The sequence below is a fragment of the Henckelia pumila genome, chromosome 2 (genome assembly GCF_033568475.1).
Source record: "Henckelia pumila isolate YLH828 chromosome 2, ASM3356847v2, whole genome shotgun sequence".
In the NCBI taxonomy this organism is placed as follows: Eukaryota; Viridiplantae; Streptophyta; class Magnoliopsida; order Lamiales; family Gesneriaceae; genus Henckelia; species Henckelia pumila.
Genome location: NC_133121.1, coordinates 159691510 through 159709338, shown reverse-complemented (window position 1 = coordinate 159709338; position 17829 = coordinate 159691510). Strand labels below are relative to the sequence as shown.

The 17829-nt window shown below is 37.1% G+C and overlaps 1 protein-coding gene across 1 annotated transcript; it reads right to left on the bottom strand.

Annotated features, from left to right (window-relative positions):
* Window positions 1-2692: 2692 nt before the first annotated feature.
* Window positions 2693-6375, bottom strand: LOC140883348 (guanosine deaminase-like). Its single transcript, XM_073289782.1, has 5 exons — window positions 6246-6375; window positions 5206-5265; window positions 4029-4219; window positions 3108-3212; window positions 2693-3027 (listed from the first exon to the last, which is right to left on the bottom strand). Exons 1-5 carry the CDS (start codon window positions 6259-6261, stop codon window positions 2839-2841), a joined length of 561 nt encoding a protein of 186 aa, XP_073145883.1. The 5' UTR covers window positions 6262-6375; the 3' UTR covers window positions 2693-2838.
* Between the last annotated feature and the right edge of the window lie 11454 nt (window positions 6376-17829).

Below are 17829 nucleotides of genomic sequence, written 5' to 3'. Positions count from 1 at the left end.
GAATTCGATATTATTCATTTAAAATCTAAAATGAAATCATACAATCTCACTCATCTGCTCTATAACAAATTACAATTGAAACAAAGCTTATTCGACTTCAATTCTTTGATCAAATTACCGAAATGCAAACCGGCAGCGTAACGATTCGATTTCTATGATTCCAAAAGCTTAAACATTATCAAAACAACAATCTAAATCACACAACAATCTCACTTCATCATGTATAAGTCGAAATTCCGCAGCTCAAAAGTTCAGATTTCCATAAATGCTTCTAAAATTCAAAAATATGTTCAAACGACAATCTTTTCTCAATCTGTCTTAGATATACTCGTCGTCTATACTAGAACACGTTTATACAATAAAATCTTAATTCTAAAAATATCCTCAAATTTCAAATATCGTAGAACTTCATAATAATTACGTCAAAACGTAGCACTCGAATCCGTGGTTGCGAATATAGGATCAAAACTGAATTTTGACGGACGGATTATCTTTAATCAAAATTTGAAATGAAGAAAAATCATTTGAAACCCTTCTCTTCCTCCTCTCGGTTCCTAACTGAACATTTCTGATTCCTTTTTCAATTTATACACGTATATATATCTATATTCATGCCATGTGGAATTCAACTTGGAGGCAATTTGCATTTCAGTCCCTAAACTTCTCAATAATTGCAATTTAGTCCTCGATCAATCTTTTTAATTCAATTTCAATCCCAAATAATTTAAGAATATTAGAATTTAATTCAAAACTTCCAAATTTTCAAATTAAATATTCTCGAATTAAAATTAAAAATATAAATTGCACTTAAGCCCTTGAAACTTCGATATTTGCAATTCAATCCCTGATCGATTGCATCTTCAAATTAATTCCTTTGTAATTCTCGAAACTTGGAATTTAAATCTTAAATATCATAAATATTTAATCCAAATATTTTATTCTTTTAATTTAAGAATCCCGAATTTTAAATCTCAAAATCCGTAAATTCTCAAATTAAATATCTGCGGCTCGGAAATTAAATCTATAATTTTCATAAATACTCAAATCAATATTTTCCCAAATTACAGTATTTAAATCTCAAATTGCATAATTAATGGGTCTTACAGTCTGTGCACAATCGAAGAAGAATTTTGAGCAGAAAAATGCACGGACCTCGTATATTGGTCATGATAAGGGTCCGTGCATCTTCGTAAAGAGATCGACGTTCCAGTTTAATGCATGTACCTATGTTCGGGATCCGTGCATGTCGCAGATGTGAAAAAAATAGCTCGCGCAGAATTTGAAAATTTTGGAACTCTTTTATTTTGGGCAATATTGGACACATATTTTGGACAAAAAATAGGACTTTTGGAAAAAAAATATAAAAGAGAATCAAGTCCTAAATTGCGAGGACTTTTGACTTTTGAACTTTTGCCAGATTTTCGGAAGACGACTGAGAGCTTGGAAGAGAAGAAATGAAGAACGCAAGCAAGATCCGCGCGCCATCGCTAAGAATTTTCTAATTCTTCTTCTTCTTCTAGTTTATTTGTGATGAATTCAAACATGACAATTTTGTTTGATTTAATATTATGGAGTAGTCGTCTTTTGACCGGGGCTACGATAGAGCCATACTATTGATTTTTATTCATGGAATGGATTGATTGATGTTTTGATTTATTTTATATTTATGGATTAATATTTGTGCATAATTCTTGCTTTTAATCTGGACAATTAATTGCATGTTTGTTGTTCGATCTGGACATGAAAGGACGAGATTGAAATTAGCTTTAAAAATATTAATCAACACATGGTTAAACCAACTAGAAATAGTATTCAGTTTCAGTGTGCGATTTGAGGCGAAAACTGAAATTCCATAGTTGCAAATGCGTTTTTGTTTATTTAATTTCAATTAGAAATAATTGGACTGTTAAATAAAAAAAAAGATTGTTAATTTTAGAAATAGATTAATAATTATTATAGAAAATTTCATTGTGAATATGAATAATTCTTGCTTGATTAAATCCAATACGTAACAATAATTGATGTCTGGTACCGTTGTGTTTTTCTGGTCATTTTCCTGAAATTTGAATCCATCCTAAACTTATTCTACTCTTTTAATTTAATTAAAATATTTGCTTTAAAATAATTTAGTTTATTTTAATTAGTAGTTAATTTATAAAAATCCCTCATTTTATTTAGCCTAGATTAAATTAAATAATTTATATCTTAGAATTTAAACAATAATCTCTGTGGAATCGACTTGGACTCAGTCCAATTATATTATAACTTGACATAGTTCACATGTTAGAATTTCCCAACCGAAATCGTCGGTCACCCATCCATTACCACACCCTCCTATAGCAAAATGGCAAGACTCTGAAACACAAATGAACGTATAACACTCCAAATTTACTGATCGAACCTCGTACAAACGGTTGAAAAAACTGCCTTGATTACCATCCTGCAAGGGCGGATGGAGAGGGTGGCAGGCCTAGGCTACATTGGCTCATATAGATATATATCTTATTTTTTAAACCAATTTTTTTTATGTCTTTAGCCCAAATTGATTATAGCCCAACCCATATATATTTATTATTTTTGATATAATATATAAATTTTAAAAATACATTGATATTTCACAAATTTAGCCACCCCTTACTTTATTTCTGGCTCCGCCCCTGACCATCTCAATAGTAGCACAAAGTCCAATTCATGTTAAAAGATTTATGATTGATAAATTTCATCATCCCAAAAAATTCAATGTCGAATCAATTAGGTTTGAATTATTAGTCCCAGTTAATAGGGGAAAAGATGTTAAAAATACAGCAGGGAACCATCAGTGAGACGAGGGGATATCCCTCAGTAAAGCTGAAACTTGGCCTTTGTTTTCTCGAACACCTGCTCTGCAATGATAGCCTCATTTCCATCAGCTCTTTTGATTTCCATCTGAGACTTCTGGTAAAATCCAGTGCCCCTTAATGCATCAGCAATGAAGTCATCAAACCCAATGGCAATAGCAGCTTCAGCTTTAGCTCCGTATACCAACCTCTGAAGAAGAAGAAATAAGCGCAGAAAATAAAAAGTGGAGAGGTAGAGAGAGAAAGTGAAAGTGAGATTGAACAATGAACCTTGATTCTTGAAAGATGGATAGCACCAAAGCACATAGGGCATGGCTCGCAAGAAGCGTAGATCTCACAGTCTGCGAGCTCAATTCTGTTGAGTTTCTTACAAGCCTGAAAATGGTAAGATCGAGAGTACCTCAATCAAAAATAGAATTGTGATAATTTTCAAAACACAAGACAGAGAACCTCGAGTGGGATATAAGTAGATTGCTTAAGAAAGATCAAGAGAACAGAAAGCTAGAGGAAATTCAGAAGTTGTATGATGTATCTGACATAGCAGTATGAATATGACAACTTCCCATTCAGAAAAATACACCATCGCTAGCAGTCCTCTTACGCAACAAAGATCCCATAATTATGTAATCACAAACAATAAAACAAATCCACAGAAAATCACTACTACAATACAAATTATTCATTTTTTTGTGCCACAGGCAACAGAGAATTCCAAGACTAATCAACTCAACAAGAGTATCACTTATTGAATTTCCAGCCTAAAGATGAAAGCTCCAAGCTCTTAACAAAACAAAATAAATAGAAAAGAAAAAGGCTTGAGCATGAAAACTGGTCATGGGACAGAAAATTAGACATGTTACTTTGCGGTCTATAAGCTCCAAGCTCTTAACAAAAAAAAATAAATAGAAAAGAAAAAGGCTTTTGAGCATCAAAACTGGTCATGGGACAGAAAATTAGACATTGTACTTTGCGGTCTATAACACGAACCATGCAACAGTTGCAAGCAACTTAAAGTTAAGCATACACAAGAACTAAGATCTCAAGAATTTTAAGGTATAATATCAGCTTGTCTCTACTGATAACCTCTTGAGAAAGTCAAACAATATTTTGTCGTATTAGACCATCCATGAGAACACTCAAACAAAGAGGCAAAGTTATGGATACATGTCATTGTGTGGCAACAATTCTAACCTCTCTGATCGCTGTAACCTCTGCATGAGCAGTAGGGTCTGTATGCCTGAGAACCAGATTGTGGCAGCTTACAACTACTTCATCATTGCATACAACAACTGCACCAAAAGGACCTCCATCTCCACATTCTACACCTCTGTAAGCTTCTTCGACGGCTATTGTCAAGAATTTATGATCTCTATCCTGAACAGCTGTAGCAATTAACCAGTTATAAAATATTGATTTTGGCATCTCATGTTCTTGAATAAATAAGCACCTCATTCAAATATGCCAAAAGAATAATTACCCATAAATCAACAAAAGGCAAAACAACTGATCAAGATAAAGATATATATCGCAAATTATTCAACTATATACCAAAGGTTCATTGCAATAGGTGAACGCTGATCAACACAAATCATCTGTCACAAATGCGTCGTGGACATAATGTCTGACTGTAAAATTGTTTATCCTGATATCACATCCAAATTTCTTTTTCCCAAGTATATGAACCCACATCGATTCAGATCACAAATAATATTTCTTAGTCACGAACGCAAAGATTGTGGGCCTACCCAGCAATGCATGTGCAAATACAACACAATGTTTATAGTTGGTGATAAAACAGAGGCATAGAGATGCAAAAGAAATTCTCCCTCTCTATCATATATTTATGCTTAAGTATTATCAAAAGATATTTGTATATTAGATTTTACAAAGAAATTTCTCATTTTACCATTATTCAATAGATGCTTTATTAGGCAAAAAAAGAATTTTGGAAGTGGTTAATGCATAATGAAGGTAGATTGGTAATATAATAGAGACAATAAAACTAAACAAGGAACCTGGAATATATATTTGGGATGGAGAGAGTATGAAAGTCACCATAGTGTTTCTATGCAGCACGTTATCCAGTCTTACTCAAACCTTTTAGCCTGAGACATTTAATAATTTGCTCAACTCTTTTCAGCTAGGGCCCTTATGAATAATTTGGCTTACTCTTTCACATATTGACTTGGCTAGAATAATATTTCCTTCGACTAGATGTTTGCCCAGATTGCATATATATATAAATAAAGAACAAAATATTTACAATTTACCAAATAAGAAGTAATCGAACAGCCTCCCACATCAATAGCAAACAAAACACAATCTGGCCTGGAGTGTTGATAAGGAAGACTTGACGTTTCAGTATTACCTTCCTGATGTCCAGCAAATGCAGCAGCAACAGAAACAGTGCCATCTTTAGCTTCAACAACTAACAAACAGATGAAGAGTCAGGAAAAGGCATTCAACAACCAAATAAAAGTAAATCTCAAATAGGATGGCACAATTAAGCCAACATTATCCATTGTTTTCTACTCTTCCCGCACATGGGTTAATTGCCATACAGGACAAGCATTAGATAGCCCAACAGTTAGGAACATATAAAACTTGCACTAAACCATGTCACAACGAATTGGATATAATATGCTAAAAAAAGGTACCACCCATGCAGCAAGATCAATGCAGCTTTGATCTGTATTCAGATAACTCATTGTGCTAAACACTAAATATCTCTTCAAGATCTACGATACCAATTGTTTAGAATACAGCATATTTCTTGAGCACCAATTTAGGGACGCCTAGGCGCCTGCAAACTACCAGTACAACCCTAATAAACCAGAATAAAGCACCAATCGGTAGAGCAATATTTTGGGATTCGCATATAACCTTGGCCTAATTTTTCCTAACCACCCTCAAACTAATCTCAGGAGAATCACACCATGCTGTGTACAACTTGTTTGAGTAGGAATAAGATTGAAAACCATATCGTGAGAATGGAACATATGAATGCAAAACACATCAGCTTTGGTTCAATGAGATTGTTGCATACTAAAATGCAGGAATTTATAGAATCAGAAAGAATGAATAGCAATCAAATTCAGATTCTACATTATTTAACCAGCAAATCAATAAATTAAAAAGAATCATAATTACTCAAATGAACCAAATCGACTCCAGTTGACACGACAGCAAATGATCATAACCTTTTTAAAAAAAGTCCTCAGAAACCACGATCGACGACACCATCATTCACAAATCACAATCAATCCAACACAAGGGAAAAGATTGAAAGCATGCCGATAACAGACAAGACAAATTCACAATGACATTTCAACCAGAACACAAAAAGACCATTAATATCAAGCCATTAAACAAAACAATTACAGAGAAATAACGAGACATGGGGCTGACCAGTCGCTTCTTCCATCAGATGATTTTAGGGCAAAAAAATAAAGGGAATTAGGCAAATTGTGGATCCGACGATAACAGGGAATATGTGAACAAAGGATTGACAAGTGTATTGTATGGTAACGTTTTATTTAGCGTACTAGGATTTTGTTGTGCATTTATAAGCACGCAACATCATAATCATCATTATTTGTTCTTTTTTTTATTTTAAAAAAAGAAAGATAAAGGGAGGGGTTTTGACCGATTTTCAGACAGGTGAACCGAACTCATGGCGGAACGAGTCAGTACACCAAAAATTTACCATTTGACAGGTCGAAGGTGGGTTGGCCCACCATCCTGGCAGGCTAAAAATCCTCAACCCAATCCAACAACTTAAGGTGGGTTGCGGGCTAGGCGGGCCGGCCCGCGGATTGTCTCACTATAAATAAAAATAAAAATTATTATAATTAATTATAAATTTCATTTCATAAATAAATGTTAATAGAAAAATATTAATAAAATTTCTAATGATTGATTTCACACGTGTAAATTTATATAAAATAATTAGTACAAAAAATTTCTCAATTTTCATTAAAAAAAACATATATCAACATAAAGTAAAAAAAAAAATTAAACTTTTTTTCTTCAATAGACCCTCCTTTAATTGGGTTGAAAAAATTTCAATCCAATCCACTTAAATTGTGTGGCGATGCGAGACGACTCGACGAACCAAACCCAAATTGAAGAGCCTAATCACTACTAAAGATGTCAAAATAGGCTAGGTTCGTTGGATTGGTCCGTTCCGCCATACAAAATAAGTGGGTTGGGTTGACAATTTCTCAACCCACCTAAAAGGTCGATCGTCCCGCCTAATGATGGGTTTCGAGTTGGCCCGCAAAACCCGCCAAATTACACATAGGCTAGTTGGATTACCCCACCTTGCCACCTAAAATAAGTGGGTTGGTTTGGTATTTTCTCAACTCGCCTAATGATAAGTTGCGACGGATTGTGGGTCGGCCCGTTCCGCTGGCCCCTTTTGACACCTCTAATCACTACCAATAGATAGAGGAAAATAAAGATAGAGGGGATTTGTTCAAGATTGGGGATAATAATGAATTATGTCCCTAAAGTTTCCTTAGTTTCCCAAAAATATACTAACACTTTATTCGTTCCCAATTATGTCCCATTTTTTCAAAAAATGTTCCCTGATATGTCCTCCAGAATGAAAATTTCCTATAATACCCTTAGATTAAAATGTCATTTTAATTCTTCCCTTAGGCTCAAAATATGGTATCAGAGCCTAGGTAATTTTATTCAAACTTTATATTATTCATTAAATCATACTTTTCTTTGTTGAGGAAGAGATTTTCAACAAACCATGGATTCAAACGAGAGTTTGAACCAGAAGGATTTCATTTACATGAAATCCCATAAACAAGTGAATCTATTTAAAATAGATTATTTACAACAGAAGTTAAAAAGACTTGAGTCTTTTATACGTTCTAAAGAGATATGATTTCTAATTCTCAATTTTTAGAAATTACACCAGATTTTTCTAAACTCTCCGGAGATCTTAGAGAAATTCAAAAGACGGTACAATATTACAACAATCAGTTGTATGAAATACCTCGGCAGATTGAAGAAATTCTTAAGAAACAAGAAGAAATTCTTGGAACTCTAAAGGATCTTCAAACGAAAATCATAAATCTAGAACACACCTCTGGTTCTAGAAAAGAAAATATAGGAGGAAGGTTAACACTCTCGTTTGGCACCGAACCTTTGTTACATCAGAAAGGTAAAACCAAAATGGTACAAAAACCTTTAACTGATGAAGAAATGATGATTAATCTTATAAAAGCAGTATCAGAGAAAAACACTATCTGATGACTACTTTAGAAAGATTAAATCTCGAGGATCTACAAGATACGAATCTCAAAGTAGTATATCTAAAAATGAATTCCCCTTAGGATGAACAACCCATAGGGAATCCTCCAAGATATGTGATTAAAACAGAAGAACCACAAAGTGAGTTCCATGTTGGGGAAAATTCACATCCAGCAGGAACCAGATCAAGAAAGAGTAAGATACCACTACATCAAACTCCTTACGAAAAAACTGTTTTAGATCCGATACATCCTTACGGGGTTATGTAAAACCTGGATGTTCTGGACTTCAAAAACAGAGAAGATCTCATAGATGATTGGACATCAGCTATGAGAATAGCAGCAGGAATGTAATGCCTCAATTTTATTATAATTGAGTTTAATCGAGATAATCAGAATTTTTAGTGATTGAGGATCGTATTGATATTCGCAGGGGATAATTTTGCAAACTTGGAGAAATAAAGGACTGAAATGCAAAAATTGGATTTTGTATAGTATCTTAAGGCAACATGCCTCACCATCACATCAAATCATTTCCCTCCTTCCCCTTCTCCTCTCCTTTTCGTACGTACTGTGGGAAGCCATAGGAGACAACATTTCGAGCTTTTTTTCCGTTTGATTCGCTCGATCCGACCGTTAGATTTGAATTCCGAGTTGAGATTCACGATCACCGCAACGAGGGCTTCATTTAGACGTAAGTTTTGCTACGATCACTTGAACTTCGATTTTGTTGAGTAGTCAGAATTTGATAATATTGGAGTATGTCGTTCTTGAGCTAGTATAAATCGTGTATTCGAAGTCGGTTTGGAAAAATAACGAATTTTGGATTTTATATGATTTTTGAGGCATTAATTCGAGAATGGGATCTTGGTTTTGGTTGGATTTTTGATTGATTGGTTAGTTGAGAAGTTGATATGAGTTGATTGGAGTTTTTTATTGTTATTGGAGATTTTTGGTTTGACCGGTTATAGCCGTTATGCCGTCGAAATCGAGTTTTGGATTATCGTTTGTTTGTTCGGTTCATTTCCGGGTTTGTTTGAGTAGTTGGATTGACACCGAATCCATATGATCTTCATTTTTAGATTTTGGATTGGAGTTTCGGGTTTGAATCGAACTTGGAAGTTAAATCGAATCGAGAGTTGAAGACGGTATATTGATTGAATTTCTTTGTTTTGAATTGTTGTGATTCGATTGATTATTTATTTGAGTTCGTTGTTATTTTCAGATTTGAATCCTCGACGGACTCGAAAGGTAAAAGATGATTTTGAATTGAATGGGGTTGAATACTCGAGTTCGATTGATTCTCGAGCCCCGAAAATCACATACTGCATGTTATTTGCTTATATGAACTTGATTGATTATTTTATTTGCACTTGCATTCATATTGAGCCGAATATTCGATTCGTTTTGAAATAGACGGTTTAGGGAGCTATATTGAAGTGGTCTTGAATTTCGAGATTTTCCAAGCGCCAGAATACTTCTTATAGTTGCTCTAAAGTCTAGGGGTTGAGTTGAATGACTTTCACCCCGAATGGATGTGTCGGTGAGTTGTTGTGAAGACTTGGCCCCGGGATCCCAACCGAATACCGATTGATACTTCGATTATCTGACTTGATAGTCCCGAGCTTTGAAGCCATGCATACATTCACTTTCTTTTGAGTTATTGATGATTGTTACATTTCGATATGAGATGTTTAACCGATATTGTATGTCTGTCTCTTTTACTTAGAAATTATATTTCTAACCGGTTTATCCGATTGTTGTCTTTGTTTATATGTGTACTTGGCAACAGGAGCATCAGGAGCTGGAACTAGTCGTTTGGGTTAGCTCGGGGTGAGATGATAGAAGTGAGACTTCGTGTGTCGTAGTGTTGCTTTTGGACTTGTATTCTATTTTGTTTAGTCGAACGATTACTACCGTCGAACTTGTATTGTTAAACATCGTTCTGTTGGTGTTTCGAGCGCCTTATTTCATGTTTAAGCTATGATTGGAACCTTGGTTGTTTAGATTATCATTTTGAGCTTGTAGAGTCAATTTTTTTCTTGCCCAGGATTCAGCAACCCGAGGACTACGCGCGGGCGCACGTCCATGTCGCGTGGGCGCGCGTGGCTGGCCTAGGAGTATGCGCGGGCGCGCGACTTGACGAGCGGGCGCGCCACATTGTGCAGAAATTTTGGTTTTCTACCCTAGGGCTATGCGCAGGCGCGCGATTTTTACCGCGCGGGCGCGCATGGTGGCCGAGGGGCATCCGCGGGCGCGCGTGAGTTTCTTTAAAAAAAAAAAAAATTGATTCGTTTTTACGCGGGTCATCGTTTTTTATTTTGTTTAATTATTTGAGAATAGAAGATTAGAAACGGGGTTTCACATTAAGTGGTATCAAAGCGATAAGATTCTTGGAGTCGAACTAGAGTGAGCGGGGTAGATCGAGTCCGCATGAATTGAACTCTCGCATGTGATTGATTTATTTAAATGGTTATTTTTAAATAAGTGCGAGCATGCTTTCTTGATTCTTGAATTAATTGAATTACATGAGTTGTGATTTAATTTATAAAGCATGAATTACGTGATATATATTTGTCCTTGTGCTATTATCTGTTCTCGTATATCATTGAGATTCATGAGTACTCAGAGCAGAATTTTGGACACCGAGGTTATGAGATTGAGAATAAGTTTGAGATATTGTGTCCTAACCCTTGATAACAGATGGCACCTCGACGATCTTTGAGAAGGAATCAACCACCTTTGACTCCTCCTTCTACTGAGAATCCGCCGCCAGTGATAACTCCTCAGAACGATCAGGATAGTACAGGAGTGGATCAGTTTGATGCAACCGCGACCCCGATGGAGACTCTTTTGAAGAGATTTCGATCTTTTTGACCGCCTACTTTAACGGGTACCGAGAACTCCGTTGCTTGTGAAAGTTGGCTAGATGAAATGGATGAGCTCTTCGATTCCCTCGACTATACCGATGACCGCAGAATCAGGTTAGTCAGTCATCAGTTGCAGGGTGTTTCTAAGAATTGATGGACCACAACCAAGAGAGCAAATGAGAATCGAGGCACCGCCATCACTTGGAATCTGTTCAAGACTGAATTCTACAAGCGTTTCTTTCCTGTCTTGTATCGAAAGGAAAAGGGTGCCGAATTTGCGAATTTGAAACAAGGGAACTTGAGCATTGAGGACTATGTGAGTAAATTTGACAGTCTCTTGAGGTTTGCACCTCACGTTATAGATAACGAGGAAGCCAAGGCCGACCATTTCATCAATGGCTTGAACCCTGAGATATTTACCTTGGTCAATACCGGAAGACCCAACAACTTCGCAGATGCCATGGATCAGGCAAAAGGAGCCGAAGCCGGATTCTTGATGCAACGAGGTAATCAGGTAACTCCTCAGCACCAACAGAGATTTTTTCAGGACAAGCCTGTTCAGTTTCAGCCTCAACAGTCGCAGTATCAGTACCAACCTTCTCAGCAGTCGAATCAGCCTCAGAGGTTTGAGGGAGGAAACAGTGGCAGAAACAGGCGAGATCAGTATCGGCCGAAGGGAAAGAATTTCAAGAAGTCTGGTAACAGTTCATCGAGTTCCAGTGGCTCTAGACAGTTCAGTTCTGGGCAGAGTTCAGGGTTTTCTGGAGCTTCGTGCAACAAGTGTGGAGGACTTCATCCCAGTGATCAGTGTCAAGGCGTGTTTGGTAGTTGCAACATCTGCCAGCAGCCGGGTCACTTTGCTAGAGTCTGTCCTCAGCGAGGAACCGATAGAGCTCAGAGCGGCAGTTCTTCTCGACCGCCAGCTCAGCCCGAGAGATCAGCTTCTGCAGTCCATTCCTTTCAGCCTCAGCAACAGAATCGTCAGGGAGGTAACCAGAACCAGAACCAGAACCAACCTCCTCGACAGCAGGCGAGGGTGTTTTCCTTGACAGAGGATCAAACCAATGCAGCCCTGAATGACGTGATAGCAGGTAACTGTTCGATTTTTGGTTATCCTGCATTTGTGTTGATTGATACGGGTGCTTCTCACTGTTTTATTTCTGAAATATTTGTCGTGATGCATGATTTATTTGCTGAGCCATTATCTGATGTTATTTCTATTACTTCACCTTTGGGTGGAGGAATTGTTTCGGTGAGAATGGTCCAAAATTGTGTAATAGAATCCGAAGAGAATTCGATTGAGGTTGACTGCATCGTACTTGGATTATCTGATTTTGACTATATTTTCGGGATTGATGCTCTGACCAAGTATAGGGTGACAGTAGATTGCTTTCAGAAACTGGTTCGATTCAGACCTGAGATGCCAGACGATTGGAAGTTTTTCGGTAAGGGTTCTCGATCCAAAATTCCGTTAATTTCTGTGTTATCCATGTCTCGTTTGCTACAAAAAGAAGCAGAGGGATTCTTGATTTATGCAATGGATGTTCAGAGGTCTAGTCCTGAGTTGTCTGAGATACCGATTGTTAGCGAGTTTCCTGATGTTTTTCCAGACGAGATTCCTGGTTTACCGCCTATTCGAGACATCGAATTTAGCATTGAACTTGCACCAGGTACTCAGTATATTTCGAAATCATCTTATCGTATGGCTCCGTTAGAGTTGAAAGAGTTGAAGGAACAGTTAGAAGATTTGATTGCCAAGGGATACATCCGACCTAGCGTATCGCCTTGGGGTGCACCAGTACTTTTTGTGAGGAAGAAAGACGGTTCTATGCAACTTTGCATAAACTAAAATCAGTTGAATCAAGCGACGGTCAAGAATAAGTATCCTCTACCTAGAATCGACGATCTTTTTGATCAACTGCAAGGTTCTTCAGTGTATTCGAAGATAGATCTGCGATTAGGGTATCATCAGCTGAGAGTTCGCGATGAGGATGTGCCGAAGACAGCTTTCAGAACCAGATATGGGCATTTCGAATTCATTGTCATGCCGTTTGGTTTGACCAATGCTCCAGTAGTTTTTATGGATCTGATGAATCGTATCTTTTAGCGGTATCTAGATGAGTTCGTCATCATCTTCATCGACGACATTCTGATCTATTCGAAAAACCGTTCTGATCATGACGAGCAATTGAGGATTGTATTGCAGACCTTGCGAGCTGAACAATTGTATGCTAAGCTATCAAAGTGCAAGTTCTGGTTGGACCGAGTTGTTTTTCTAGGCCACATTGTATCAGGAGATGGAATATCTATGGACCCCAGTAAGATCGAGGCAGTTATGAATAGGCAGAGACCGACATTAGTGCCAGAAATCCGAAGCTTCATGGGTTTAGCGGGGTATTATCGCCGATTTATCGAGGGATTCTCTTCCATTGCAAAGTCGATTACTCAGTTGACCCAGAAGAATGCACCGTTTGTTTGGTCCGAGCAGTGTGAGGCTAGTTTCATTGAGCTGAAGAAGAGATTGACCAGCGCTCCGATCTTGTCTATTCCATCAGGTACTGGAGGTTTCTCTGTGTACTGCGATGCTTCTCACCGTGGTCTCGGGTGTATTCTTATGCAGAGGAAGCACATCATAGCTTATGCTTCGAGGCAGCTAAAGTGTGGGGACCCGGGTTGCTAATCTCATCTTAGGGCAATAAATAATTAATTAACAATTAATCAAACAATACATGAATAATAGACCAAGAGCTAAAAAAAATTTTTTTTTTTTAAAAGAGGGCCCCTCGCTCGATCGGGTAATTGTTACCGATCGAGCGAGCATAAAATTGCAGCTCTCGGTCTGAATCCATTTTGGCCTCGCTCGATCGATGGAAATCACCCGATCGAGCGAGCCCAAAAGCTCGATACTCTGTTTTTGCAAACACAAGCCGCGCTCGATCCGTGGACTTTACCCGATCGAGCGGGCACTCTGTCCAGGAAATAAAAATGCAACTTTGCTGTACACTTTGATTCCAAATCTCATACACACTTCATATAAACTTCTAAACATGCTTCTAGATAATTTACATGCATTCAAACTAATATCAAGTGATCTAGAATACATGACTCTCAAGTATAAATCAATACTTGGCAAAAACAACATATACAAATATTCCTGCTTTCTAACATGTTTATCAAATCATAAATACATGTCATCTGCTTAAAACCCGAATCACCACATGCTATCTCTCTTCTCAAGCTATCCAAGCCAACTCTAGCTTGATCATGCCCCAACCTGATGCAATGCACACATACAAACAAAGCAACAGCCGGATAACTCCGGTGAGAAAAAATCTCAGTATAAAAGACATGCATATACATCATGAAAGCATATGAAATCTATATGCTATAAAACTCAAAAATCATAAAACATGTAATAACATGTAAATCATAGAATCATCATCGACGCTTAAACTCTTAACACATAATGATTCATCTAAAGCAATAACACACATTCATATCTAGAATAGTGTATCACAACATGCTAGCATTTATAACTGCATAATCTAAACCATAGAAAACTCTAGGTTAATGCATAAATACAATGCATGTGCCAAGGAATAGGCTGTCAAATCTGATATCAATAAAGCTTAGTTCTTTGGGATCCCGAGGAATAAAATAACTATCAAACCGCCGACACTCCCAATCGAGGCGGCATCAAGTATTTTAATCCTCTGACTTTGGTGCAATTATAGAGAGTCTTCTGGCTCTGAAAGCGAAGGCTGCAATCCATGCCACTCAACTATAATTCTCCAAACGTCATTTCGCAATCTAGGCTAATCTGCCCTTACGCTTTACAGGCTGGAGTTCAAGATGAATGCAACATAAGCTGTATGCATTAAAGACTGTAAAACATCTTGAACATATAATCACATAATCAATCAAAGCATCAAAACTCATATAAATCACATAAGAGCACTGAAACAACTAAGTATGTGATTTCAGGATAACTCGAAAACCACCACGTTCTCGAGTTGTTCTACCTGGCAGGATGAAAGAGTGGGTGCCCGGTGAGCCAACTTGTGGCTAAGGGCTTTGATGACTCTTTGATAAACAATCTTTTGTTTAATATAATTTACACTTTTATTAATGGCAATGACTTTATCTTTCTTCATATTGTTATATTGTGATATACTATTGTTGTTTTGATAAAGACCTTGAATATACTATAGTGTATGTAAGATGTGGTAACACATGGGGATGGATATCATGAAACACATCTTATAGTCACTGTATATTCTAAACTGTTCCTAGTCGATTGAGCCGTCCGATAATAAGGATAAGGATCGCTCGAGTTTGAGACTAGCATTTGCGATGCCGAGTACCACGTTTCATTAGTATGGAACATAGAGATGTTCAAAGCATGCAAATGGATATTCATACGATGAATGATTGAACTACCCTATCCGGACTTTCCAAGTGGTTATCACTTATCGAGTGGATAAAGTTCGCGGTTTTGGTTGTACACCATTAGTCCTTACTACTTGAAACATCATTGAGACTCTATATGCTAGTACTGTGCTTTGACTCGTTTATCGACTCTATTGGGTCATCAGGTGTCGGGATTGGGTACAGTTACAACACATATAGGAGTCGATGCTTTGTTGTCAAGGATTCACCACATACTTACGAGTGTGGATATCCTATGCAATCTGAGGAGATATTAGTGTGACGAATCTCTGGCCAGAGTACATGATGTGTTTTAAGAAATGGTTTCTTAGTAGCACATGCGATGTCACTATTTGATCTTCAAGATGCGTTGCATAGTTATCGAATCTAGAACGACTCTCGATTTACCAATGGTTGTTGATTCGATCGGGATATTTGGATGAAGGGACCGTACTGTACGCTAACCAAAATCTATTGGTTCTTGTAGGCACTATCAGTGATACCTAGGGAATCATGGGGCGATGTTGCTAGGCGCTCTTACCATGATTCGATGGGCAAGTCGGAAATTGTTGTTTCGAGTCACAAGGAGTTGTGAGCCCACGGCTAGCTGTATCCCTGAACCATTGAGGGTCACACAGAGTAATGGATTTTTAATCCCCGTTGAGATAGTTAAATTTAAAGAGTTAAATTTAATGAACAAAGAAGTTGGACTTCTTAATTTAAGAGTAGAGGAGTAAGATTTTCTAAAATGACATAGGGATGGGCATTTTTGAAAATCACTGAATTCGGATTCAGAAAATTTATCTTGACTTTAAAAGGTGCAGAAATGGTTTCTGTGATCATTGATAAAATCGGTTTATCAATCAGAGTCACGATGAATTTTATATTAATTTCTGAACATGCGGGCTTTGCTTGTCAGGCTTGAACTTATGACTAATGGGCCCTAAGCTGTTAGCAGCCCACATTATAAATAAGTTATTGCAGTACAGAAATTACATAAGAACAGGTCACAATTTTGGAAAAAACCTAGTTTTCTCTCTAACAGTGGCCGCCCCCCTCCCCTGCTCAGGAAAAATCCAGCCTGTGAATTTTGAATTACAGTCTGGTTTAACGGATCAAATTCGTTAATTCTCTTCGTAGAAACTTCTGATAGATTTTCTAGTGCAATCTATCAGATGGATTAAATCTCTGTTCGTGGACCTGATTGAAGAACAGTTCGTCCATTAGTTCCTGGGAGATACAACAAGAGCAGAGCAATCTGTTGGTGTCCATAATCTCGATTCGAGATTGGAGGTAAAAATTTATAATTGTTATTTAATTTTTACACGCACAATTTAATCGTAAAGTTTTGATACCCATTATGGAATCGTTCCATATAAAATTTTTAAACTTCCGCTGCACCGGGTATCAATTCTGATTGATCTGATCACCTTTCTCCAACAGTGGTATCAAAGCCAGATTGCTCAGATCAAGCGATTAAATTAATCGATTGTACGAAAAATTTTTAGCCTCGGTTTTTGAAACAAAATAAATTTTTAAATTAAAAATTTTTCGGGCAAAAACACGGGCAGCGAGAGTCGCTGCCCCGGGCAGCGCACGGCGCTGCCCATGGGCACTGACGTGATCGCTGCCCTAGGGGCAGCCGGGCTGCCCGGCCCGAGCCCCTTTGGGGCGCGGGCAGCCCGGGAGTGTCCCGGGCGGCCCGCGAAAAATTAATTTTTAATTTTTAAAATTAAAATTTTAATATGTTAAAATTCTATTTTTGGTCCGATCGAAAATTTTTTTTGATTGGTCCACGAGGCGTCGGATCGAATTGTTCGAGTCCGAAAATTTTAAAATTGATTTTTGGATAAATTTGAATTTTTGGAAAATTTATATATTTTATCCGTTAAATCAGATTTTATGAAATTAATTATTTTTGGTACAATTGATGATAAGATATGATCTTATGGAAATATTGAGTAAAATATGATTTTATGTATAAAATTGGATTTTATATATAAAATATGATTTTATTTGATAAAAAGATAAAATATGATTTTGTATGTAAAATAAGATTTTATATATGGAATATGATTTTATCCTTTTAATTTAAATTGCCATTGCATGTTATCCAATAAATTAATTTTGAATTAAATGTTATTGGATAAGGATGATCGATTGCCATGACCAATTTTGTAGGTGTATGTTAGGAATTTACATTTTTTTTTATTGTTGTTGGATTTATTAATGGGCCTGGTTTATGGCCCAATATGAATTGTCATATGTAATAAAAGTGGGCCTGGTTTATGGCCCGTTCCCACCCCTTAAAATGTATCCCCTACTTGTCATTGTTATTTATTGTAAATACATTAGATTTAGTGGGAGATGAAGATTTGAAGACGGAGGTGGGCCCAGCAAACAATAAAGACAGAAGAAATGTAAATT

Bases quoted from the DNA above. Each gene is read 5' to 3' on its own strand.
- LOC140883348 (XM_073289782.1), bottom strand. The intron at 3,213-4,028 runs GTTAGAATTGTT...TACCATTTTCAG, and splicing joins AGGTTACAGCGATCAGAGAG to GCTTGTAAGAAACTCAACAG. The intron at 3,028-3,107 runs GTTCATTGTTCA...CTTCTTCTTCAG, and splicing joins TCCATCTTTCAAGAATCAAG to AGGTTGGTATACGGAGCTAA.